This window comes from Nyctibius grandis, chromosome 1, assembly GCF_013368605.1.
Source record: "Nyctibius grandis isolate bNycGra1 chromosome 1, bNycGra1.pri, whole genome shotgun sequence".
Taxonomy (NCBI): Eukaryota; Metazoa; Chordata; class Aves; order Nyctibiiformes; family Nyctibiidae; genus Nyctibius; species Nyctibius grandis.
In genome coordinates this window covers 18823111-18848067 of record NC_090658.1, presented here as the reverse complement: position 1 = coordinate 18848067, position 24957 = coordinate 18823111, and the positions used below count along the sequence as shown (strand labels likewise).

Below are 24957 nucleotides of genomic sequence, written 5' to 3'. Positions count from 1 at the left end.
TATCTAATCTAAATCTCCCCTCTTTCAGATTAAAACCATTCCCCCTCATCCTGTCACTACTTGCCCTTGTAAAAAGTCCCTCTCCAGCTCTCCTGTAGGCCCCCTTCAGATACTGGAGGGCTGCTGTAACGTCTCTCCGGAGCCTTCTCTTCTCCAGGCTGAACAACCCCAACAGCCCCATATCTCAGGTTACTGGGTGGTTGAACTGGAGTGACATACTGTCTGCTGACTTCTCTCTAAATTGCATTTATTGCTGCTTGCTCTCCACCCTGATTTCCCCTCTCATCCCATACATCTGCTAAATGGAAACGCTGCCAACCATTACTGCTCACACCCTCTGTCTGAGCGCTTCCCCAGCACTATACTAGCTGCTCTCACTGTCTTATTCAGTGCATCTCACTGCCCTGTTCTGGGGGTAATGATCACTGTAATGGACATGTAAAGAAAGGACATTGAAGACAGAAGTAAAATTAGAGCCAGCAAGATTTCAGACAAAGGTTTCTTGTGTCCTTTCCAGGTCTTGACAAATCTGTAGCATTGTCATCTGTGACTGGCAGGAGGAAACTCTTTCAATATATTCCTTTTCCTAATGAAGTATTTGTTTGGTTGTTACCTCTCCACTATGTTAAACACTGTGAATCGTGGGTACAATTCCACTTGCTTCAGCAAGTATCAAGGTTGTGATTAGAGTGCCAGCAAAGAAAGGAGACGTTGAAGATGTTACCCAGTCATTCTACAGCGCACACCCGAGTCTGGCAGGGCTGATCTGTATGTGCACGTTTGGGAATGTGCTAAAGATGATTTACTCATTCTGTTGCATGTAGAAATAAGCTTTTTTTTCTTTTCAGATTCATTTCATTTCGCTATGTAAAGAAATAGACAGATCTCGCCTTTCTTTTTTAATAATGTTTTAGGACCAGGGTACAAAAAAGGTTAATGCATTAATCTTTAAGACAAGTGATAAATGAACGGCAAGAAGCACATCCTACATACACAGAATATATTTCTCTATATAATATGAACACAGAGATATAAAATAAGTTATACTTGTCTTTGTTTTTCATCACAGTAGGAGCTCAGCTTATATAAAGTGACAACAGGAATTGGAACAACACTGCTCCAAAGCAACAACAAAAACCAGAAGAGTGCCTGCGTGTGTGTGTGTGTGTTTGGGAAACAAAATAGGAAATCGAGGGATTTCTGCCAAAATCAGGTCTTGAAAACAAAAATTTCATAGAGCATGAAAGTGGGGGGAGGAGATCTCTTGGCTCAGGGTAGAGGTTCTGGAGGGGATCGAGTGTTACTGTGTGGTGAGGAGGAGGGTGGGTGAAGGCTGTCAACATCTCGGCTCTATTTGTGGGGGCACAGGCACTAGAGCAAGTTCTGCCCACTGCCCCACTGTGTTCTCTGCTCTTATGATGGACCACCTACCTGACAGCGCGGGGTTCGTATCCTTACAGTAAGAATGGGACCTAGTAGCTTTCACTGTGCACGATGAGAGTAAACATACCACTTCACAGGAATGATAAACACCACCATTGGTCAAAGAGAAAACACTACCCACTGGTTGTGAAATGTTCACTGAGCCTGGGAGCGGTGTTCCTCCCTCCCAACCCACGTGATTGGGGTTGGCCTGCCCCTAGTGCTCCCTCCTTCTGTTTCCCTTGGGGGGGTGGTTCTCTTGGCCATGCCTGCAGAACAAATCTCCCCCAGGGAGTGAATGGGAGGTAGAGGTGATTGGGAATTCTCAGTGCCTGTCCCACAGCAAACAATGACGAACTCCAGCTGCCCAGTTCAGAGCTGTTTCACATTTTATTTTTTTTTTTCTTTAAGGACAGGGAAATGTTTGTAAAATTTTCATCTAACAGTGAATCAAGGTTCCTAAAATTCTTAACTCTGGGGTTTAGTATCTAGCATTTTAGTGTGGACTTATGTTAATTAGGAAGTGATCTGTAGTTTGGCCAATAGCTTGGAGACCTTGTGGTTTCCTCTTTACTATCAAGATCTCAGGCTTCTGAAGTTTGCAAGACCCATTAAACAGCAGAAGGTGCAGCCAAAGCTCAGGAGTGACACTGGCAGTTACCAGATTTGTATTAGTGCCTAGTCTGCTCTCAAAAAATGCAGCCCACTTCAGTTTTTCTTCTACTCCTGCTTATCAGATTCTCCTAGTCTCAACATCCTTTCTTTACCTTCATATTTACAGACTACACATTAGAAAGCAGGGACATTACACTGGAAGAGTTAATTGCATATTATCATGAAGGATTGGGCTTTTGTTCTTCTGCTTTAATTTTTTTGTTCATACAGCAAAACAGGTATAAATCCAAAGGTGATCTCACATCTAAAGGTATAATTTAAGTAAACATGTTTTTCTATATCTTTTTTGCCCCCTTCCCTTTCCCTCTCCCCTGTAACCTTCCTTTCACTCTGTTATTTTCCTTTTGGATGGAGGGAGGAGATGGGAAGGGAGCTCATTTGGCAGCTCATGACCCTCCAACTTTACTTTAATGAGATGATTCGCCAAGGCAAACTCCTCATCATCCAGCATGCCATCTTTGTCGATGTCAGCCAGTTTCCATATCTTGCCCAGCACCGTATTGGGCAGCTTAGACCTTACCATCTCCTTCTTTGCATTGGCACCAGTTATTTTACCATCAACAGGTGAGAGTGTGTAGAAGATCTCATCATACATGGGCTTGTCCCTGGCCACCACCCACTCAGCATCATCAATCCCTTCACCAGCGCCTTCGCCATAGCCATGGCCAAATGGACCATGCAAGGTGCCCTCGAAGGCTCCTCCCTTCACCATCTGGGTTGGCCGCTGCGACTCTTCCTGGCGTACAAGCACCATGAGCTGGGCGATGTCATTGGCCAGCATGTCTTCCACGGTCTCCAGCAGCTTGCTCTTCAGAGGCTGGAACTTGCTAAAATCCTGGGCTTGCAACTGATCCTTAAGGTGGGACAACATAGCAAGAGGTGAGTGACATGGCTGTGCACAGTGCAGTAACAGTGTAGAGTGGGATACCTGGCTGCTGTTTGGCTCAAAAAACTGCTGTTGCAGAGGAAGAGTGGGGAGCTCAGCATTCTCTCTGACAGCTCTGCTGCTCAGCATGTGATGGGGTCTCTGTGGCTGGCCTTGCTCTTACTTAAAACCTCTTTAAGCCCTACAGAAAATTATTTTCTCAGCTTACAAAGGGGGACTGACATGGTACAGAGAGGGGAATTGGTTTGCTCAAAGGCCTAATGATGGCCATGGGCAAATAAGACTCCTCCTTTCCAAGCCACATAGAAGCAATCTCCTTGAAGACCAAATTGTTCAAGGCAAACTGGTTGTGCAGCTCTTGCTACATCCTCCAGCCAGTGCTCTGCGTTCTCCTCCCCTCTGCACTCTGGGAAGGAGATGCCACTCTGGCAAAAGACTCTTACTCATCATCATGCAGTGCATCTTTCAGATGCCATAAAGACAGTAGCATGTCTGTAAAGAGGCGAGTGTGTTCTTACAGCACAGCTCAGTTTCTGTAATTCTCACAGCTAAGCAAAAGTGCTTTGAGCAGGGCCTGCAGATAACTCTCTTTTAAAAACTGCAAAATGATCTACAGCTTTATCCTTCACCTTCTACTTGTTAAATCCACACTATTCAGTCCTCCTGGATTGGTATAGTTATTTTTAAACACTTAAACACACATTTTAACAAGCAGTGAATGGGTTCTTCTATTGGATACACTCCATACATCTCACTCCCAAAACCTTATGGAAAATATACTTCTAAAAAAAAAAAAAAAGCAGATGCTGTGTTTTCCATAGGGAGCTAGTAATGACTTCAACAGCTAGCAACTCAGAACAGGTTTCTGCTTGGACTGAAGCCATGCAGCAATGTAGCAGTGTCCAGCATTGTTTGAATATACAATACAAGGCTCTGATCCAAGGTCCTTTGAAGTCTTTGACTTCCATGAACACTCAGCTCTGCAGAACAGAAAACCTGCTTCTCTGCTTAAAATAGAAAAGGGGCTTTAAGTTTTCACAGCCTCCTTTCTCTCTTTCCAGAAACAGTGTGAAGTAGAACACAAAAAAACCCACAGCTCTTGAGGAGACGGGCATATGTAGGCTTTTCAGGATATAGCTTTCCTTTTAATATAAATTAGCAGTATTCTTAGGCCTGAAAAATCTGCAATGGAACCTCAAATTAAAAATAAAGAAAAATAGAAGAAATAATTTGCTGTAAAGTGCTATTCAGGCAAAGATTTAAGAAATGAAGGCAGCTGTAGCTTCACGAGCTCTATGTACAAAAAGTGTTCATGCCCAAATGTAGCCTGCACGTATTTCAAGGCCCATTTCAACATTACAACGGGCCTTTCCCAACAACAATTAAAGTCTGTGTGGCTTCTGTTCTATTCCCTGTGGTTACTCTAATGCTCTTTCCTTGGATGTTTGGTGCTCTGGCCAAGATGCCATTGCTTACCTGCATCTTTCTCAGGTTAGGGAAGTCTCCTGGTGAGATCTGATGCTCCCGTTCAATCCGGGCATAAATCTCCCCCAAGTTGTTAATAAGCTCTTTCTTTTTATTATCTTTCCCAAACACTGAAGGCATTTCCTTCTTTAGGGAACTGATGATGTAGGCATGGACCTGAAGGGCATTAAATGATACAGAATGAAGACGACAAGTGTTAAAGAGCACATCATAAAATTCTTCCCAGCAGAGAGTATCTGTGCCTAGGACTCAACCCCATCTTGTCCCATTCTGAAGAGCAAGCTCAGCTCCTCAGTTTGCCTGTACCTACTGATTATTGCTCCAGCGCTAAGTGTTGCTCAGCTGTGCACTCTGGCTGTAGTGAGACAAGGTGAAGGCAGGGTATGAGTCCTGGGCCTACAGAGAAACATTCATACGCACTTCCTGGAGGGAGTGGTGTGAGGTTTTTTTCTTCCATTGGGCATGGCCTTCCAGGGAATAGTTCCTTTCCAGTCCAAACCAAACATACAGGTTTTGGAGCTCTCTAGTCTTTGTTTAATGTTTTAGTATGAATACCAGTCCTTAACTTATGTGACATTCTGGCTTTTTCCTTTTTTTTTTTTTGAATGGTGGACCAAGCATTTTCTCTTAGAAATTAAGACCCTTGCACAGAAAGCTTTTTAGGGATCTTTTGATCTCTTTTCTCAATTGATACGGGGTTCTTCCCTGTATTCTGAAGGGCTTCAGCTCATTTCAAATATTCAAAGATATGGCAAGGTTATTTGCCATTCTTGCGAGTCTCCACCTCCTCTGCATCCATCTAAGCCAGGCATCTCTCTTGGCTAAGAAAGTTTAAGGCAAATGACCTAGACCTTACGAACTCCCTTGGTGTGTAATTCTGACATACTGACTTGGTTCTAATTCTTAAGTTGCTACCACAGAGCAAATGCTTTCCACATCACTTTAAGTGCTACCTGCTTTGATCTGTGGCTGCTTGCCTTGCTCTGGCCTGTCATGACTGATGCACCAAGCAAAGGAAGTGCTTTCTTCCTTGAAGTGCACAGGACTAATATGCTGGGCCTGACTGCAATGGGATGGAAAAAGAGTAGGATCTACCAGCTCTGCAAGCCGAACTGGACAAAACCACTTCCCCATAGCCTGCACACTGTAGACACCCCAAACTGAATGCTTGAGTTCTTCCATGCCAACACCCACCTTGGCCAGCCGTGCTCGCTTGATGAGGTCATTCAGCTTCCTCAAGGCTGCATTGCGGGGCAGGCTCTGGATATCCCTGAACAGGTCCTGCTCCTCTGCCTCAAACAACTTGCGGTTATCGGGGATGAGCAATGGATGGGACCAGAAGGAGCCAATGTAGACCCTGATGACCTCAGGAGTGTTGACGATCTTTCCCAGGGACCACATGAGGGCACCGTACACTCGCATCAGCTGTTGAGTCTCTATCTGGTCAGCCTTGTTAAGAACAACTCTCATCTTGTCCTCATGGTTCTTCAGGGCCTTGATGACCTGAGAGAATTCATCAGAGATGTCCAGCTTGTGCGCATCAAAAAGGAGAATGATGCGGTCAACCCGCTCTGCAAACCATTCCAGTACAGCAGCAAAGTCGTAACCTGCAAGGGGTGGAGGAAAAGCAGAGATGCACATGCATGGGAGAAGCCTGCTTGCTGTACCTGAACTATGCCATCTGAGGGTAAGCTTCCAAAGAGGAAGCTTCCCCAGTAGATCAGGTACCTTGATAAAGGAAACATGAAACATCATTCCTTGTCCCAAAGAAGGTGGAGATGAGGCACCATCCTTCACACTGAAATGCCCAAGGTGTGCATAGTTAAGGATAGCTCTCATCTCCGCATTAAGAGATCACCCAAAGAAGTCTTGAACTTGTGCTACAGACGCTTCATTCAAATGCGTATCATGGGGAGACTGCTATATTCAAACAGCTACTGCAGAAGTCTTGCATGTGGCAATGAGAGGTCTAGTTTCTGAATTACTGGCCATCAGTATATCAGGCCATCAGCCTACAAAGGCTGTAGAAAGGTGGATAATTGCAGTACTTGCATCTAGACTGGTTTGAAATGCATATCCCTACTGCTTAAGAACTCTCAGGTCTTGTCTAGTTGTGAGAGACTAACTTTGTCCCATCCAATTCAAAACCCAGGATGCAAATAACCTGCCTTACCTGAGTAATCATCCTGTCATACCTGCTGCGTGTGCCCAAAGCAATATGATTTGTGTTTACTTTGCTAAGTACTTGATGCTCAGAAGACAGCATTGCTGTGAACACCAGAGGTGGACTCAAGCTACGAACAGTGAGTTCAAATTTCACAAGCCTCAGACGTAAGAATAATGGATGCACACTATTAGACTTGGTTCCATCTCTAGGTAATACAGGGCATGACAAATAATGTGCGGAGATGTTTTTAAAACAGCAGCAATGACAGCAACAAAATGACCTAATTTCCTAGCTCTGTGGTATTTTTTCACCTTCTCTAAAGCCTCACTGAGAGACTGGTGCTCTCCCTCTGCTCTGTCATACTCTCCTATGCTGTGCAACACTTGGGGTTATCTGCGTTGCCAGAGTGCTGCACTCTCTTAGGAGAGATCGGGATAGAGCATATGCTATTTGCATTCAAATCCTTTAACATACTATTTTAATCTTGGCTTTCATGAATAAATGCATGATAATTAGTTCAGTCATTTCCCCCCTCTCTTTTTTCTTTTTTTTTTTTTTCTTTCTGTCCTCTCCAAAACCTAGAGGGCAACCAGTGCATCCTAGTCTTTAGATCAGAGCTACAGAAGGGAGGACTAATGAGCTCTGATCTTGACTTCTGCCACTGGCCTTTTCTCCCCTGTGACTAAGCAAACTGGGGCGAAATCCTGGCTCTCAAAGTCATGAGGAAAGCCTGTGTGAACTTTCTCTTCAGCTGGATAAATTGGTATTAACTGTTTGCCACTGAAAATTTTTATACAACTGCAAAGTATTATTACTGGGCAGTGTTTTGCTTTGGCCAATTACAGTTTGCTCCTTACAAGAAAAGGTGTTGGGGGGGGAATGTGGATGTGGGCAGCTTGCCCTGCTCTCTTCCATGGGATCTGCAGAAATCATAGATGGAGGAGATAGATGTTCGTCCCACCCCACTGGCTTTCTGCTCACTCAGGACACTGGTGCTGCCTCTAGCAGCAGCAAGCAACGCTGGGCCCTGGCTCTTTGCTCAGCTATGTTTGATGCTGAGAACTTCAGAGAATTCAGAATTGGTATTACCTTTGACAGAGACCTGCTGAGCAGTCAATATATTATATTGATATCTGTATATCTTGCCCTGTCCACCTGTCTGACCTCAGCAACAATCACGGGTCAGACCCTCTTACAGTTGAAATAAACTTGGTCCTGCTTGCTTTCAGATATTAACAGCCTTTTAATTTTAGAGGTTCTCACCATAGGGAGCTCACCTCCACAGGTCTAATTGCATATCTGCTGTAATATAAAGCTATGCATGCTGACTCCTTCCCAAATTGCACTAGGAGGCATTGGCAGCAGGACAGAGTCAATGCCGATACCTCATTTCACTTGGACTGGATTCAGGCTGTAAACTGTCCCTCTGCAAGCAGATCAATGAATTTGCAAATGGGGGGACACTCCCCCCTGCCCCTTTGCTAAACATGGCATGCACACCCATACCTAATGTTTAGTTCTGCCTGGGCTGTCCTGGAAGTCATCTAGCATGGCATGGTAGTTTATGCTACACAGCTTGCCTCTTCACTATGGAAGCAATGAGTCAGGGCGACACTGTTTAAAGATGTTTGTGCATTTAATCTTGTAAAATCTCACTGACTGGAATGCTTTCTTGTCAAGCTGGCATGTGTTTGAATTGTACCACGACTACTTCTTCCAGTCTCTTTCTTGTGGGTATCAAGGGGGGAAAGGGTCATGCTCTCTAGGGCACCTTGTAATGCTACAGCGATGTCCTGTCACAGATCGTGTGGACGGTGGTTTCCCTCTGGTAGTAGAGGAACAGCCACTGTTGGGCTCTCTGTTGTGTTAAAAGCGTCTGGAATGAGGTAGGGAAGGTGTCTGCACCTGACACTCAGCCCACCTTTTAGTGATTCAGTAAAAGTGGGGACTGATTGTTTAAAAAAAAAAAAAATTAAAAAGTGGTATTGTAGTTTTGGTATCAGCTGAGGACAGGGGAGACTGATCTCTTAGCTCTTTGGCCTGCCTGGGTCTCAGGGTTTGTCCAAAAGTATCTTTAGGTGCTTAGCTCTGTTGATTTTTTGGCATGTGTCAAGCCTGGATCCACAGTAGCATTTATACTGTCTGCTTTGTGAGCCTCTCTTTCCTATTCATGAACAAAAATGTTGCTCAACCCAACAAGAAAAGGGAGTTAATATCTGCTGAGACTTTTTGTATGTTCCCAGCTGCTACGTTACATACAGTGAGCCTTGAATGTCCCTGTGGACTACATTAAATGTCTAGATTCATTAGCAGACTTTCTTTCCCAGCTTCTGTACTTGTTCAGAGATATTCTGACAGCTGTCCTGCAGATCTCCATTAAAGAGAGAACAAAGCCCTGGGGAGTAACACTTGGTGATGTTTCAGAGCAGTCACAACAGCATGGATTCATGTGCATCCCATGCTGGGACAAAAGCCCAACCCACACGTTCCTCTTGTATGTCCCGCTTGCTTTGGTGCTAAAGGGAACGTGTGAGACCTCTCCTATCAGTGCCCAGCTAAGCAAGAAACCTCCCTCTTTGTGTGCAGCTCCTAACAAGTGCTGATCACACGTGCATCCTCCTGCACAGACACAGCTGGCAGGAAAACCAAGATGTGTGTGTACGTATTTTGTTCTTAAGTGACAGAATACTTCAGAGGAGGAAAGACAGGAGAATTATCGTGACTGTTGTATTGTTGCTTAATGCATAGAACGACATGCAGAAAGGGCAGGCGGCACAGACCTCTGTTTACAACTGTCTACTTGGAGTCACTAACTGTGATGGTGTTTTCTCACACAGGTGATTCACAAGGTTGACTTTTTAGTTTTGCTTTCAACATGTAAAAGAGTAGATTGCTACTAAAGCATCTGGATAGCAGGGTGACTGTAAAACTCTAAGGACAAGCTATTAATGAAGATGCTTAAAAATAAAGTCTTAAATTTGTATTTTAATGTTTAGTTCAGAGCTTTCATTTTCAGAAGACTTTCCAACAGTGTAGAGAACTCAAGACATTTTGCCCAACTCCAGCCCGAGCTGGAGGTACTTCAACACCTGAAAACATGTAAAGTTCATCCTGTAGCTAAATCTAAGCATTATAGCCTCACTTTAATTCCCCTCCTGCCCCTTTTTATTTCACAGATGCACAGGACCTGACTCTAGTTTCTTCTGGCAGTTTATTACAGTGTGATCTTAGACAAAGAACTGGTCTTGATCTACAGTCAAATTAGGAGTTTTCAAAGTGTCCCCTTGCTCATTCCACTGCAAATGCGTTATGTCTCTCTACGCCCTTGCTTAGTGTTGTAGAGTGTTGCTAAGGCTTCTCTCAAAAGCAGCCAGTTACTATCTCTGATTTGGCAGCATTTCAGTGATGGGCGAAGCTATCCACATAAAGCACAGTTTTACTGTGAAGTTATGGGAAGCCATCTGCTTGCCAAAGCTGCATAAATGCAAACCCATTATTACAGGGATGTTCAGACAGAAATGCAAAGGGGAGAATTTTCTGTTCAGTAATTCCTCGCTGCGTGTTGTGCACTTGTATTTCTGTTGAAAAATATGATGCATATCTAAACATTCTCTAATATCACTGATGCAGCTTCTTTCACAACATCCAGATAAGGTGAACATGAATAGAAAATGAATCCCAACCATACTGTACTAGGAGGACAAGATGAACACAATGATAATTTTCTTCTATCAGATGTTTTTTCATGGAACAGATTTCCTTCTGACAGCATGAAAAGGACTCGACAGATTTAATACAAAGCTGACAAGTCAACAGGACTGTCAGTGGATTCAGCCTACAGAGAAAAAATGATCTCCCTGCCACCTAGACTCCATAAGGCAGACTGGCTTAATGAATACTTGTCTGTGCACTATCGGAATACCTGGCAGCATGCATTTCACCAGGATCTGGTGGGATTATGCAATTACATTTCTGTCAAGTCAGACTAGCATGATACAGTCTTTATGCTGACTGTGGGAAGATGGATGATACCTGACCCAGCATAAAATCTGCCTGGCTGTAACATTTTTAAGCCAATTTAAACCAGCAATGAGTCTGCATGTATTGGTTCAGCGTTTCTCACCATGTAGCTACACTGGTTGTTGGTTTTTGTTTGTTTGGTTTTCTTTTTGTCTGATAGTAAGCTCACTACTGGATTTCCTGTCTTGTGGAACTGTGGCCACAGCCCCCGTGGTGGTGGAGTTCAGGTGGCATGGAAGGGGCATAGTAAGAAGATCAAGAAATGCTGAAAAACCCACAGCTGCTGCTTTGCACCAGGTATCTCACAGCTTGCTTTAAACTGCGCTGCTGTTTTTAGGAATTTGTGTCTTTCTTGCTGAATTTTAGTGACTAGGAGCTCCCTTCTTGTCCTTTTAAAGCTGGTATTACCCAGAGACTAAAAATTCACTAGATCGTGGCCCTCTACAGAGTTTTATGGCTGTGTCCTTATTTGTCAACTGAAAGAGTGGCTCTGTGTGTCTGAGGATAGCATCGGAAGATGGGATAGCTGGCATAGCAAACACTGACTACCTAGAGAGGGAGCAGCTCTTGGAGATGAAATGAGCACCTCTTCCAGGGAGCTAATGACTTGATCTGAATTTTTAAATTGAGTAAGAGGGTTTGGAGGCTTAGTCTACAGTGATGTCTTGCCTGAAAGCCCTTCAAAGTCCAGGGAAGAAGACAATGTTATGGCAAAACAAGCAGTCAGCCCACACTGGAGGGGGAGAATGTGCCAGGAGCGGCAGGTGTTACCCGAGTGTGACAGATGGCTGTAAACAAAGGAAGGTGACATGATGGTCAGGGGAAGAAAATAAGGGAAGGATGGGAGGGGAAGTGACACACCCCTTTGAGGACACACAAAGTGAGTGGGAAGTAGGGTGGGTGACTGTTGTGAGACTCAGGGAGGGATGGCACAGCAGAGAGAAGAGGGTGCTGGGGAAGAGTATGAGAGATGAAACAGCTGGGACTGGGGGGAAGAACAGATTTGGGCAAGTTTCTCTCAAGGTGAGGAGCTGGTCGTGCCAGCAAGGAGAAGACAGAAGGGAAGATGAAAAGTGAGGAATGGGTATTGGATATACCTCACTGCAGCTCATCCTAAATCATCTTGGTAAAAAGCTGCCATACTCCTCTCTGGAAATGGCTGCCCTCCACGGGGATATAAAGAGATTCCTGTAATGTGTCTCTGTGGGTGTGTTGGGAAGTAGACCGAAGTCCTTCAGGATGAAAAGATTTCTATGAATGTTACATGTCATGATTTCTAGAGCAGGTCTCAGCTTGCTGATCACTTCTGCCTGTGCTTATACTTAGAGAAAGAATATGTCCTGGAGCTGGTGATTCAGAGCACTCTTCCAGCCAGTGCTCTGCATTTCTTCCCCCTTGGTACCATAGAACTAATGGAAACATTACATACATTTTGGAGACTTAAGGGTTTCCAAAGCAAAGGCAAAAGTACTCAATAAAACACAGCAAATCTGCCTATGTTCTCAGCTAGGAAAGATGGGCTGGTGTCAGATTTCTAATGCTAATATTTACATGCAGCAGTGCCTGGAGTGGCAGACTGTGGCCTTTTGCTTTCATGTTGTTTATTACAAGGGTTTCAGGGTTTGGAAGAGACCTGGAACCTGACAGAGCTCTTGCTTTATGTCAGTGGAAATTGAGTGAAACCTCACTAGACACATTCAAGTTGGGTGGAGTAAAACTGATGAGAGCATTGTTCAGAGCAAAGTTTCCTTACAACAGCCCATTTAGCTTCTATGTGCACACAGCAGAACTTGTCCCCTCTACCCTTTACTCATTTATATCTTTGTCATTCGTGACAGATGGACTGAGCGTTTCCTGGTACTTGGGCCAATCTTCCAAACAGTTCCTAGCCAGATTTTGAGACCTCAAAAGGCACCTGAATATAGGCCAAGTTTGCCAGAGAGGTCAGTGCAGAGCAGTGCTGATGCATAGCTGGAATTCCTACTAAGTTGGTTTTTTTTTTACTGTAGTGTCCAAATACAAACTGAATTCTCCCAGTACATACAGTTTAAATCTGGGGAGAAATCATGTTTGGAAACCTGGCCTGAAACGGCCATCAGTAACTGATAGCTGCTACCCGTGACCAGGAAACACAGTCCTTCTCCATTGTTACTCAGGATGCTGAAAGAATACATGATGGGCATAAATAATGCAAATTGATGGCATGACTATCTTTCCTTGATGAAACAGATCCTTAGGATATTTCTGGGGTGCACAGTGGACAATAAAATGGACAAATTGAACAGTTGATCTAAAAATCAGACTTAGATCAATTGTTCAAAATCAGACAAAAATTAAGTACTTGCTATATGTTAATGGGGGCGGAAGCACAGCCCTTTTCTATCAGTGCAACTATTTAATCTCAGTTCTCTTGCATTATTTTTTTCTCTTACAGTTCTAGAAATGCAAAATATATCAGTATTTCCAACCCAAATCATGAGGACAGCACCTCCCCCCTCTCCTCACCCTGAACAAAACCATGGTTTGGTATTCCCAAAACCCAAATGTAATGCTGAGTTTTTGTTTGCAACCTGCTTTCAGGTCAGAAGAGTTAGGCTTGTGGCTTCACATATTTCTACGAATAAAAAGAGCCAGAACTGTGCAGATTTTATGCTCGTTTTTGCATTGCTCTTGGAGGAAGTGCAGAACTGTGTGACTGTAGGAACTGAGCCTTTCAGTGGAACGGTATGTGTTTGTGAGACTGTGATAAAATCAGGCAAGTTAGCAGAGCAGCTACTGCACTGCAGTAATGGAGGTGAACTGGGAAGTCAAAACTAACCAGTGCACTTTCACCTTCCCAGGCAGAGTGAAATACAGAATATAAGCAAACATCACCAGTGGGGAGTATTATAGCAAATATTTGAAATGCCTCCCTTTTAAAGGCTTTCAGGGTGGATGCTTTCAGTTGCGTATCATGCTGTTGCTAGCACATGTGACAAAACTCTTCGGAAAAAAATATTTTCTCGTTGCCATTGTACCCTAAACAACACTGCATGAAGTGGGAGAACATCAATTCCCTTGGTGTTTGCCTTTCACTTCCAAGCATGGCTATTTGAGACACGGTCAGGCAGTGCGGAGCTCTCAGACTAAGACTCTTGTCCATTTGTCTTCTCACTGCCAGGCTTGTGAGTGACTAAATATCCCTGGTGCTGAAGCTCCTCGTCATTTGGAATTCTTCCTTCCCAGGGCAGACAGCAAGGTTAGTGTGTGGTTTCCTTGGCTAGGGGAAGCCTGGGCTGCACTGCAGCCAGCAGAATGGAACTGGGTGGAAGGCTGGAAAAAGGCTGGAATACTGCGTAACTGGAAAGAAAGCCAATGGGGAATGACGCTGCCAGTCCTTACCTCCTGGCTGGACCTTGTGCTCACCACTAATGCGGGAAAGGAAGGAGGTGACATATATAGGGTGAAGATGATGTAAGTGTTCAGGATATATTCAGGAAGTACTACCCTGAAACAGGGATCAAATACAACTTGGCCAGGGCATCACTGAACTTGGCAGACTTGGATCTGCTCAGCTCAGGGCCTGTGTAGGTCAAGACTGACAACTAGCAGAGCATGTAAGGCTCAGCCCCCCAGGGATGGCACTGCTACTGAAGCACATGAGTTGCTGTTACCAGGTGGCTCAATTAGCATGGCAGACTGCTCAAGATTATGAATTATGAGGAAGTCCTAACTCCTGCCTGGCTCTACTATACTGCATGGTCTGACCTCTGGTCCTCCACTCTGTCCTCATTTACTTCAGTACAGTCACCCCTTTCTCATCTTCCCTCCCAGCAGGATGGCCTGGGCTCATTATGTGACACCAGAACAGTGTTTTGCAAATGGATAGCATCCATATTATTGTCAAAACTGTGCTGCTTTGGTACAAATACCTCCCCTATGGGCATCTCTGCAGCCTGCAGTTGCCTCATGCCCAGCTGGATACAAGAAAAGAAAGGAGAAGGACACAGAGCGAGGGACAAGGCAATGCAAAGACTAGTTCTTTACATGTGGAAATAGATCCATGTCCCAGTATGTGAAAAAGACCAGAAGATAAATGGCTGTTCTCTGGGCAAGGATAATACAGAAGCAGTGAAGGGCAGGATGCTTTGGGCCATGACATGCTGGGAACACTTCCCACCAGGCCTGTAAATGAAACCTTTATAACCTAGGGGGTCTAGCTACCACACCTGTGACACCATGGGTGCCCACCACAGAGAAGGGCATGAGTCGCAGGAGCTCACTAGGACAAATCACTGCAGGCAGCTCCTTGGCTACACTTTTTATCAGAGCCTGAGAGCAGCAGCAGCTGTGTCACTGCTGGTGATCTCATTGCATGCCAAGGAGACATGGACTTCAGCTATGACAGACTGCATCATCCTCAACTGCTTAACAGGCCTAAACCTGCAGGTCTGCTACTGGGAAACGTCATAGGCTACTCTGTGGGGGGAAGGTGGCTCTTATGACCATGTAGTGGTGTCCTGGAAGAGAGCCAGTGCAGAGCTCTGTTTCTCAGGATTATACAGCATTCCTTGGAGGAAAGCTTGCTACCCATTTGCAAAGCCCTGCTGCTGGCTACACAAGGCTGACTGCTCCTAGCACTAATGCTGGTGCTTCTGCACACTGTCTGTCCATCGGGGAAGGGATTGCGTTATCATCTGTCATGTTAGTCTTTCCAACAGCAATGAGGCAGTGAATTTAATTCAGATTTGAGTTCAGACAAATGAAAAGCCTCAGAACCTGGTCTTGGCCCTTGAATCATTCCTTTAAACCCAGTTTTCCTTGATCCTGCTCCTTGAAATGTGAACGCAATGACAGGAACAGCTATTGCCTTGAAATTTAGGGGTATAAAGTGGCTCTCACAGATTGCTAAGATTTGATACCATGGTATTCTGCTAAGATGGCACTGTATAGATTAGATAATGCTCTTGACTTCTAATGGGAAAGGAGACAGACTTGTGATGTTCCCAGTGAGAGGAATTTCCTATTTTTAGAAATGTTGCTGGTTCTCATGGGATGGGCGGGCTGGGAAAGCCTGCCACATCTTTTGCATCTTTACTTTCCCCCTCAAATTTATGACAGAAAACTGCTTTACTATCCACTCCCTTCCCTGACCTTGCATCACAGGTACCTCAGTCTGAGGGTCTTAAAACCTACTACTAGGAAACAATGCGGGTAAGAAGAGCTCCCATGTTCCCAGCAGTTAAGAAACTTCAAAGTATCTCTTGGGAAACCTCTGTAAGACTCTCTCAGGTCTTGCTTCATTCCCAAGTGAAATCTGAGCAGGCTGGGAAGGTGTAGAAGGGCAGGAGCGTTTTGTTGGGTCAGCAGTTTTTAGCACTGTCATGTTTTCTGCCTAGAAACCACATTATTGCTCTATCTGCCTCCAAAACCAACTTGCTAATGAGGGCAGCTAGCTCGTAAGCTTGGTGGCAAAGGCACCAGCCTCACCACTTTTTCCTATTCCTCTTCCATGGGAGCTGGGAGGTGAGCACTCCCTTTCAACCACCAGCTTCCTTGAGATAAGCTCAAGCCAATGCCTGGCAGCAGCCCTTCCTAAACATAAGCACTTCAGCACTCTTTTGACTCTTTCTGCTCCCTGGGCTTCATCCCCTGCAGACAGAAATTGCTGGAGTTCCGCCAGCTTCAATAAAGCTATGTTGATCTAAACCAGATGAGGATCTGACCTTGTCCTGTAGCTGTTGAAAGGCCATTCGATGTGGTCCACATGACCAGTTTCAGGCTGTCCTGGATATAAACGGCGACGTAGTGAGATCCCACCTACCCTGTACTTCTAACTGTTATGATTAAGCCAGTTGACAGCCAGGTTGTGACAGCCCCCTTGTCTTGTTGGAGGTGTAGCAGAGCAAATTCCTGGAATAGTAGCATGAGCAGGAGATGGCTGTGCTCCACCTAGAGTTCTCACCTCCTGCCAAAAAGGTGGAATGACCACACACTGTAGTCACAGGGTGAACGCACAAGCGCTTAATTGCATGAAGGGCAGAAAAGTTGTACAGGAAGAACTTGCTGCACATGCTGAAACCGGCCTCCAGTCCTACAAATAGGTATAGCATGCACAAACTTAGAAGAGAACTGGGATTCCCTTTTAGCCTTCTCTGCTTATGAGGAACATTCCCTCAGCTGTTCCCAGATGTTTGGAGAGGCATTGTTGGCTTGGGTCAAAGTGCACCAGTGACTTTCCTAACAGTGCACAGCTGTGCATCAGTGTGTTCTGGCATTGCTGGCATTTACTAGAGTAGCTGCAGGAATGGGACACCAGGCCCACTGGGAGGCTGATTGAGAAATTTTGCAAAAGGAGGAGCAAGAAGTGCCAGTACATTTCGCAGGAGGACATTTTTAGTACTGGAAATAACTGGAAAATAGGAAAAATCTTGCAATATATGTCAGGATTTGAACTGGTGAGGAGATTTGGGAAAGGGGCTACGGAAACTTTTTTGGGGACTTGAAATGGGTCCATTTTGACTCATATACAATGTCTTTTTTTTTTCTTTAAGAACAAAAATAATTCCTCCTAAGCAAGTTTTCTTCACAGGGATAGTTCCACAAGAGAACCAATTGCTTTCAGTGGCATTTTTTGACTGAAAAATGTTTACACTGTGTAATATAAATTTTTGTTTATCTTCACTTTTAAACACTTTCTGCTGAAGGGAGGAATGTTGCACAGCATGTTTTTCAACCTTCTGACGAAGGCTCGCACATCTTGCTACCTCTTGTAGACTGCCTGGAAGGAATTTATGATCCCTAGCAGTGCAGACCCATGCTGGAAAAGTGTAATTTGAGTTTTCAACTCTAGCTGTCCTTTGTAGCTTTATTGACATTTCTTTAGCTGAGGTCCCTGTGGTGGAAAGTCCCAGTAAAACACACAAGATCTGGCTCTCTGCAAGGTGGCTGCTCAATTAAAAGAAAAAAGGAAGTTTCCAAGAACAATTTTAATGCAAAAGAGTGTTATAAAAATAGAAAAGGCATGAGTCATCAGAAATCTTATGGGACAGAACACCAAAATATGGGAAAGACCCCAGCACTTGGAGTAGAGCCTGTGCTGCTGAAACTTAATTGTGCATTGTTAATAGGCAGTGTGAATGACAACCCATCTTCTCAAACCTGAATGCTGTGATTACTACTCTTGGCTTTCTTCCAATGAAACGATACATAGCTACCAGCTTTGTCTAAGGAACCTGTAAGAAATGTGAGCTATACCACCACTACCTTACAGAGTAAGAAAGCGAACAGAGATGTTAGGTTTAAAGTATCAAGATGCTGCCCACTTCAGGGGGTCAGCCTGCGACACTCAGATGTTCATCAAGAGACTATTCTCAGATGTTCATCAAGAGTGCTATTCATCAGATCCATTTAGTGTCCCCAGGATTTCCAGATTCCCCGCTGTAATGCAGAACCTGGATGCCAATGGCTCTTAAGCCCTGTCTAGTCTTGTGCTAGATTTAAGAAGCCTGGACAGTGCAAGAAACCTGCTAAGTCAACTGGAAAGAAACCAGGTTGATTGCCATGGGGGCCTTGCCTATGACTCATCAATAAGCCACTGAAAGCAAGTGTTTCTGCAAAGCAGACAGGTATTGACCCTTGTCAGCAACCTTCCCTGAGAGCATTTAAATTATCTATAGCAAATCAAGTGCAAAGGGACATGGGTAAAGTCATGCTGTATCTCTGAGAGGATCCTACTAGTGTTTCTGTCTACAAGTTGTACAGCTTGAGGTGAAACTCACATAGAATCCCTTTGTTTTTCACTACTGTCATTTGGAAGAGAACTGAACTTGGGACTCACCTCTGCTAATTCTCTGTTTTTCTCCAGAAAGGATTCCTGGTGTATCAATGACACTGATGCTCTCTAACACGGGATTAGGTAGCTGGGCACATACGAACCTGTGTGAAAATAAATGTGTTTAAAATAAAAGCAAAAGGTATTTATGATATGCTGAACATCACAGGCAGCATAGGACAAGCCAAGCTCTGATCTTGCTCACAAGTCTTCAGATGGAGCTTGGAGTTACTCTTGATTTAAAGAAATGAGAAAGAAGCCAGAACTGAGCACTTTCTCTGACTATTTTCCTGCTTCTGGAACACGGGTCTCAGTCACGACCTAAACAGTTTTTTTTATGTGGCCTCCAAATTGTGAACTATTAATGAAAATGTAGAAATCCAAATGTTTTCATTTGCTGTTTAGATTTTTAGCAAGAAGTGGTGTTTGTTTTTCTTTGCTTAAGCATTTTCCCTGCAGGGTCCTGAACTCAAATGAACTGAAATAATTTGCTTAAAAAAAAAAAAAAAAATCAGCAATGTTGCAAGATTTTTGTTCTCTTTTAAATTTGGTCACAAAGTGTGCTATTCTTGTACTATGGAAATCCTAAAGCATAGACAGCATGAGATCTCAAGAAGTTGCTTAGTCTTATCCTCCTGCCTCAAGGCAGGATCAATCAGATGTTTGTTTAAAGTGTTCTTTAAAACCACAACAATGCAGACTCACCAACCTTTGCTGAGTCTACTCCATTACTTAATTATCCTTACAGCAAAACCTCTTTTTTCTTAATGTCCAATCTAAATCTCCCATGCTACAATGCCTTTCAGTCTCAAACACAGTAGACATAGAAAATGATTTATTTTTCCCCTCTGTTGTAATGTATACTATTGTCATCCCGTCTCCCCCCAGTCTTTCCTCTAAAGAAAAGAGTTTGGGTTTTTTTTTCCCCTCTCTTTTTCAGTTCTCTCTAGCTGCCTTTCCAGCTCATTTCTAAAACCCTCAAGATCCTTGCAGCTTTCCTTTGGGTCCTCTCAAACTGCTCCACATATTTCTTCAGGCATGATGCCCCAAGCTGTGCGGTACTACAGCTGTGACCTTGCCACTGGTGAACAGAGTGGATGGATTGCTCCTTACCTCTTACATATGACAGTCCTGTGTGTATATCTCAGTAAGATGTTTGCTTTTTTCACAGCAGTATGACACTGTTGACTTACATTCAGTTTGCAATTCACTCCTCCCCACTCTGCAGCTCCATTTCTGTGTAACTGCTCTTCAGCTAGTTGTTCCCCATCTTGTATCTATGCAAATCACTGCCTAAGAAGAGAACCTTGTGCTTGGTTTTTTTTTTAGGGGGTTGCAGCTCATCTATTTCAGTTGCTAGTAACAGCAAAGGACAGCAAAAATCTATTCACTTATGTGTCTCCCAGGAGTGTTTCATGAATAGCCTTTTTGTGATGGCATTCCAAGCAGCTATAAATATGTGTGTGTATATGTACGTATACATATTAATAGGGTGGTGTGACATCCAGGCATAAAAAAACATGTTACTGTGGGAGGAAGCACAACCATATAAAGGATGGGGATTGGCATGAGGGCCACTAGATGCAGTCAAGGCAGACAGAGCCCTGTAGTGCTCTGATGAAGTCCCTGCAGCTATGAACTCCTCCAGGCTATGCTACAACCTCACCCCAATTTTTCTCCTTGTATGACACTCCAAGAAGATTCTGACAGAGTGAATCCTCATGGGTTAGGTGAGTGTATTCTCTCCTAAGCTGCCAGCTATTTCAGACGACATATTGCAGCCTCTCTCTCCCACATCCATAGCTTAGCAAGTGGCAACAGGGAGCACTTCTGAATGTGTAACACCTCATGTAGAAGCGTGGGGCTGGCTTGATTCTCCTGTTGAGTGCCAGGCACGGCAGCAGAGAACAACAGGCTCAGGAGGTCACGTTATTCTCCTGTCCTGCCAGCCCAGGTTTGCTCTCCACTGTTAAAGCCCTAAGCATTCCTTGTGGTCTAATATTAAATAGCTCAGGCAAGGGGATTTTCCAACAGTTTCTCTAGGGAAAGTGCTCCACAGGAGACTTCAGACATAAGGTCAGAGGCCAGCATGAGTGAGTGCATTCTGGTTCTGTTGGCAAGGTTGTTAAGGCTGCTGCCTTCCTGCCATCCCAGCAAAACTGCAGGACCCCAGGGAGCATGACCTAATTCTGTCCGGGGCCATATGAAGGGAAGAACGTGGTGCCAAACTACACTTCCACTACCTCTACAGGCAGAGCATGGGGGTAAAGGAGGAGCCTATTATCCATGATTTCTCCTGCTGTTGACAATACAAAAGTGGGACTCGCTCTACCTTAGCTTCCCAGGACAGACTTTGGGGGTGGGAGGAATCTTGCAACCAAGCCAATGTGATATGAAAGTAATGGCTGAGATTCCTGATTTTGCTCCAGGCCCTTGGTGCCAAACAAGTCCTCCTGATAACGAGGTGCAACATGTAATCTCTCTCCTGGAATCTCTCCAGAGCTGGGGTACTGCCAGCACAGTTGGTGTGAGGAAAACAAGCCTTTCTCTCAATAGCCAGGAACCACCTGGGGCAAGGAGAGGAGGACAAGAGACAGGGTCAGAGCATGGTACTGCAGAGCTGCTATCCTTTCAGCCCCCGGGCAGCTTGTCAGCCCTATCTCTGCCCTTAGCCAGGAAGGTATGGGCAGGGAATGAAGGGAGGGAGGAGACAGGCTCTGAGCAGCACAACTAGCTGCTGCCTGCCTGCCAAATCATGACTGTACCACTCTTCCCTTGCTTCCTGGAAGGCAGCAGATCCCAGTCTCTGCTGGGAAGGGAGTACCAGCTGAGGGTGGATGCTCACTCCCTCTGTTCTTCCACATAGCTCCCCTGGAGCAGCAGGCTCTGCACCCCACCGGACACAGCGCCATGAGGCTGCCACCTCTCAGCTGAGACCATCATGGTCTGTGTGAATGAATCACAGAATCACAGAATGTTAGGGATTGGAAGGGACCTCGAAAGATCATCTAGGCCAATCCCCCTGCCGGAGCAGGATTGCCTAGACCATATCACACAGGAACACGTCCAGGCGGGTTTTGAATGTCTCCAGAGAAGGAGACTCCACAACCTCTCTGGGCAGCCTGTGCCAGTGTTCGGTCACCCTCACCATAAAGAAGTTTTTCCTCATATTTATGTGGAACCTCCTGTGTTCCAGCTTGCACCCATTGCCCCTTGTCCTATCAAGGGATGTCACTGAGAAGAGCCTGGCTCCATCCTCATGACACTTGCCCTTTACATATTTATAAACATTAATGAGGTCACCCCTCAGTCTCCTCTTCTCTAAGCTAAAGAGACCCAGCTCCCTCAGCCTCTCCTCATAAGGGAGATGTTCCAGCCCCTTAATCATCTTCGTGGCTCTGCGCTGGACTCTCTCTAGCAGTTCCCTGTCCTTCTTGAACTGAATGCTACTGCCTTGTGCTGCTCTGCTCCTTTCCGCTGGTGTCCATAGCCAATCGTTAACCTTTAATCACCTAAGGGTAAAGCAGACTTGCCCATGGTCACTCTCTCAGCTTAGAGGGGTTGCTCCTGGAGATTACCTCCCTTTAAATTTCCTGCTTACAGCCTCCTAGCTGAGGTCAGTGCATTAGTAAACACATAACAGCAGCAAGATATGTGCAAGGCAGAGACAGCTCTGCATTGTCTCTTGTGAAGAAGACAGGTTCACAACAGGGGTAAGTGTGGGTGGCTCAATCCAGTCCAGTGGGTGCACCCTGACTTACATCTGCTAAATTTCTGGCCCTCTGAGTCAATTCTTGCAGGCGCTTAATTTCCTAATTAGCTTGGTATTACCATCTGCATTTTCAGCACTGTGATGCTCACACTGCTGAGCTAGTCCCCCTTAGTGTATCTTCCTCTGCCAGTTTAGAAATTGTTACCCCATTTTTTAATGTCAGCAGAAAAGAGGTTAATTAGCTGATGTGGTTACTCCCTGTATTGCTAGTAGGACTGCATTTCTGCTGCTGAATCGCTGCTGTGCCCCTCTGCCCTGCTGTCCTCACAGGCACATACTTGACTCCTTCCTCACAGAAGAAAGAAGAGTAGCAGGACAGTAACAAGAGCACAGCATGATACAGTGAACTAGGCTAATGGACGCAGAGATCCCTTGCTGTATTAGGAGCAAATAGCATTCAGGACACATCAGTCAGTCCAGTTCAGGAGCGTTTGCCTTTTTGCCCTCCATGCCTGGCCTCCTTACTCCTGATGTCGCTTCTCCTCTGTAGTGAACTGTCTGCCAACCGTGGCTGTTCTTGGCTATCAGCAGAGCTGCTCTGAATTATGTTCTCTTCATCTACTATCTCTGCACTCCAGGCAGGAGGCCTCTTATTTTCTCAGGGCAAACCACCTTCCTTCCCTGGTGTAGGAGTGGGCAGTCACCTGACCTAACTGTTGGCCAGGTGCAGATGTTCTGGGCCCTATAAAATACTGAGAACATCTCAAAGTCTTTCTGGTTCAGGACCATGTTGATATATATGAATGATGAGCCTCTGTAGTGATCAGATATTGCTTCCAGAGTCACCCTGAAGCACTGTGAGGTTCTCTGCATAGTAGTGACTCTAGCTAGGTCCCTCTTCTCTCATCAAGCTTCTCCCCGTGCTTCTCTGCAGGTCCCTTCCCTGTCTCACTGCAGCCTATACCAGCACTCCTGTGGTCAGTGCTGGTAGGAGATGCTGCACTCTCTGGATAGACACCTTCTAAGCTAGGAAGTTAGAAAAGGAGCCAAAGCCCAGCTTTCCTGGTTCTTTGGCTGAGCAGCTGCCATGTTTGCAACATCTCCCACACCATATTAGCAGGGAAGGCGCCAATGATGGGCGTAGTCAGACAGTTTGTTCCCATCTGCCTGCTGTAGCACAGTCTGTGCTCATCTAGGATATGGGTGTGTCCTGCTGGCTTCCTGCAAGGCCTAGCTCCAAAACTCAGTATGGTTGGCGTAGGTCTAGGGGATGGAAAGGTTACATTCCTCATGTCACAGAGACACCTTCCAAACCCTCTGCTACAGTTTTTTTATGGGAAGGACATTAGAGCTGTCATCAGTTTGTACCTGAGGTTATATGTATAAGGCATCAGAATGGAGGGAGCCTGGTTTTGTTACAATGGGGACATCCAAGCAATGTTGAAAAATATAAGAAAGCAAAGATGTGCACATTGTGCCAGTTCCACTTCTTTGACTTCAGTGTCTGGTTGGACTATTTAGTTTCAGGGAACTGAACTGATGGCAGAACACAAGAAGCTAAGAATATAAAACCAAGGGAGAGCAAATTGTAATAAAGAAATTTACCTTTAGACTCCCACAGGATAAACTTGATAGGCTGTGCTTTTTGTTTTGTTCAAGTAAAATGAATGTTTGTTCCACTTGAATTTGTTAATCTGCCTTTCAGTGAGTGACTTACATGTACCTGGAATGGCTTTGCATCAGCCATGTGGATGGGGAAAAAAAGGAAGACTAGTGTAATGTCTGATCCCTTTAAACTGCTAGCTATGCTGCTCATGAGGTTCTAGCTTTATTCTCCAGAGCAACTTAGTTCTTGAGTACTGACCTGTTCAAAAAGGCATTGCCAAAGGCATTGAGTTTCCTGAATGGTTTTTTGGGATCCACCACCAGCGCGTTTCCAGGAACGATCCCTTCCACAACTCCTTGCATAACTGCTATAAAGGAGTCAGTTGTAGGCTCTGGTCCAATCCTCATCCCTGGGAAATCCTGCTCCAGCAGGTACCTGTAGGCAAAAAAAAACAAGGTGTGGGCATAAGAAATGAGCTGCCTAAGCCCTAAATGAGTTGTACTGAAGATTGTAGTGTAATTATGAAGCTCAAGACTATGGATCCTTCCAAGACTGTTTTTAGCACTGTCACTGAATCACTTGATAAACGCCATGGCAGCTTTTCTAGTCAGGATCTCCATGTTTAAAGCTTTCTTATTTCAGGTGGATTAAGAAACTGAGATGATTACAGCTGCTGGGAAGAGATTCTCATCATGTTTGATCATTTTGTGTATTTAAACCTCAAGACATTTGGAACAGACTTAGCACAGCAAAATAAAGACAGCAGTTCACTGCAATCACAGAGTTAATCCTGAAACCTTACTGGCCTTTCGTATCAATATCAATTACTTCACTGCTGCTCATTCCAGCAGACTCATCGAACTGATGTGCTTAGCCCCCAGTCCAAATTAGTTGCTCAGATGCCAACTTCTCCTGTACTTGACTGTTGAAATCTTAAGTCTCCCTTCCTGTGTGCTTCTGCAATGCAGCTAAAGGTCTGCAATACAAGCTGCTCGAGCATATCAAGCATTAAGCATGTGGGTGGCAGAGTATATCCCAATATTTGCTATCAAGCTAAAATAGCACAGTAAGCACAGCATCCCTTATTATTTCCTAAGCCTCTGGCAGCCTCTCTGAAGGCAGAGTTTGGCAAATTTCAGGGAAAGACAGTCACCCATGGAGCTGTAGGACT

General features: G+C 44.9%; 1 protein-coding gene across 1 annotated transcript in view; it reads right to left on the bottom strand.

Annotated features, from left to right (window-relative positions):
• Positions 1-886: 886 nt before the first annotated feature.
• Positions 887-24957, bottom strand: part of EHD3 (EH domain containing 3) — a 31304-nt gene continuing 7233 nt past the window's right edge. The window contains exons 2-6 of the mRNA XM_068410717.1: positions 24045-24221; positions 18475-18572; positions 5663-6075; positions 4460-4624; positions 887-2950 (exon numbers count right to left, since the gene is read on the bottom strand). Coding sequence (XP_068266818.1) covers positions 2423-2950; positions 4460-4624; positions 5663-6075; positions 18475-18572; positions 24045-24221 — 1381 coding nt within the window. The 3' untranslated portion in view covers positions 887-2422. The remainder of the gene's footprint in view (positions 2951-4459; positions 4625-5662; positions 6076-18474; positions 18573-24044; positions 24222-24957) is intronic.